At 71.8% G+C, this 2,236-nt stretch overlaps 1 protein-coding gene across 1 annotated transcript in view; it reads left to right on the top strand.

The window, feature by feature from the left end:
- Positions 1-2,215, top strand: part of MNEG_2940 (hypothetical protein) — a gene marked incomplete at both ends in the record, with an annotated part of 4,538 nt that extends 2,323 nt beyond the window's left edge. The window contains 5 exons of the mRNA XM_014048579.1: positions 10-189; positions 448-1,086; positions 1,326-1,504; positions 1,797-2,072; positions 2,195-2,215. Of these exons, the coding sequence (XP_013904033.1) occupies positions 10-189; positions 448-1,086; positions 1,326-1,504; positions 1,797-2,072; positions 2,195-2,215 (1,295 nt within the window). The remainder of the gene's footprint in view (positions 1-9; positions 190-447; positions 1,087-1,325; positions 1,505-1,796; positions 2,073-2,194) is intronic.
- Between the last annotated feature and the right edge of the window lie 21 nt (positions 2,216-2,236).

Here is a 2,236-nt window from a genome sequence, read left to right as displayed (position 1 = left end):
CCCCCACAGACGCACCCAAGGACGCCGCCGCGCCAGCCGCCGCCGCCGCCGCCGCTGCCCGCCTGCCCGCGCTGGCTGCTGGCCTGGCGCGCGCGGCGGCGGCGGCGCGGCCCGGCGGCCTGCGGCAGCTGCGGACGCAGGGGCTGGTGGACTGCCTCGTGGCGCTTGAGTCTTTGGGGGTAGACCCAGGTGAGCCTGGGCCGCCTGCTGCTTGCTTGCAGCGTAGTTCCAGACAGTGAAAGCGTGTATTTTTTGATGCCAAGGTTGTATGCAGGCGGCTGTGGTGGTGTGCGTTCCTGTTTACACGCGCGGCAGCGGGGAATGCAGAGTTTCAAGCAGCCGCTCGCCGCCGTATGATGTGCAAGGCCCAAGTCGCGAGTCCTTGCCTGCGGACATGTCGTGTTGATGCGCCTCCTGCCGCGCGGCCGCCCGCTTCCTGATGCGCAGGCGAGGAGTGGGCCGCCGCCTTCGCCACGGCCCTGCAGCCGCGCGCGCGCCTGCTCGCGCCCGCCTCGGCACTGGCTGTGCTGCGCGTGCTGCACGGCTGGCGCCGCTCGCGCCCGGCGGCGCCCGCGGCGCCCACCGCCGCCGCGCTGCGCCCGCTGCTGTCGGCACTGCTGGCCCAGCTGGCGCAGGCGCCCCACGCCCTCTCCCAATCCGACGTCCTCGGCGCCTTGTCGGCCCTTGCCGACCTCGGCCTCGGCCCAGATCGCGCCACGGACGCAACCTTGGACTCCGCAGGCGCCGACGCGGCCGCGGTCCACGAGCTGCTGCGGGCGCTCGCGACGGCGCCCGGCGGCGAGCAGACGGGCCTCTCCGGCGCGCCGCCGGGCGCGCTGGCGGCGATGCTGGTCGCGCTGCGGCGCATAGGGGTCGCCCCAGAGGGCGCCTTCTTATCTGCCGCTCAAGACGAACTCCTAGCCAGCCTGGCTGGCGGGGGCGGCGCCGGCGGAGCCGCGCTGGGGTTGTCGCCTGGGGCCTTCTGCGCGTTCGCCGGCGCAGTGGCGGCGTTCGGGTACCGGCTGGAGCAGCAGCTTCTGGACGGCTACCTGGAAGCTGCCGAGCCGCACCTGGGCCGCATGCATGGTGGGTGCCGGCGCCGAGGGAATGCGCATCCTGAATGGTTGGGGCAGAATCGCAGGCCGGCAGCTGTGCGGGGATCTGCCACACACGGGACTGCTGAAAATGCACCTGCCGTGAGGCTGCCAACTGCTGGGATTGATTGCCATTTTTGCTCTGCAGCCCCTGCGTGGCAGCTTGAAGGCGGCGAATCGATGTGACCTGCACCGCCGCCGCCTCACCTCATCCTCATCCCCAATCCCCAGGCCGAGACCTGTCCCAGATCATGATCACCCTCGGGGCGCTGCGCCAGAAGCCGCGCGCGCAGCTGCTCGGCGCGCTGGCATCCGCGCTCGCGCGCGCGGCGCCGGCGCTGCCGCTGGAGGATCTGTCCGGCTGCCTGACCGCCATGGCTGAGCTGCAGCTGAGGCGGGAAGACACGCAGGTGCGGAGTCTTTTTTGCGTGTGCGTTTTGAGTTGTGTGTGATATGTACGTGATTGCATGCCCTTGCGTGCAGAAAGTGGTGGCCATGCTGTGCGCACTGATAAACTGGGACCCAGGGTACCATGCCATGGGCCAAAGCTGCTGCTGCAGCTGCTGCCCCTGCTGCCGCCGCTGCGTTCGCTCGCGGCGCTGAGTGATAGGCAAGCCCACAAATCGACATTCGCGATCCTCAGCAACCACACGCATCGACGTCGACTTTGACAGCCTGTCTCCCCCCCCTCCCCTCCCGCAGGGCGTCCGCGCAACCACCGCCGCGGCCGCGCCGCCGCCCTCCGCGCTCTCCGCCGCGCTGCTGCGCGCCGCCGCGCCGCTGCTGCCCGCGGCGCCGGCCGCGCAGCTCTGCGAGGTCCTCGCCGCCGCGGGGCGGCTGGGGCTGTCGGGGGCGGGGGCGGCGGCAGTTGCCGGGCGCGCTGACGAGGACGATGACGTGACGGCCGCGGCGCCGTCGGGGTGGCTGGCGGCGGCGCTGGAGGGGGCGGAGGCGAAGATCGAGGCCGCGGACGACGAGGTGGGCGCGGCGATTGGCGGTTGCTGGCGGTTGGTGGTTGGCGTTTGGCTCCTGCGACGGCGGCCTCCTTGTTGGTCTGCGGAGGCCGCAGCACCCGGGTCCCGCCCGCGTTGTCGATGCAGCCGGCTAAGCGCAACCCTTAGAAATCGCACACTGCTGAGGCT

The sequence above is a fragment of the Monoraphidium neglectum genome (assembly GCF_000611645.1).
Source record: "Monoraphidium neglectum strain SAG 48.87 unplaced genomic scaffold scaffold00351, whole genome shotgun sequence".
Lineage (NCBI taxonomy): Eukaryota > Viridiplantae > Chlorophyta > Chlorophyceae > Sphaeropleales > Selenastraceae > Monoraphidium > Monoraphidium neglectum.
This window is presented reverse-complemented; position numbering and strand designations above follow the sequence as displayed.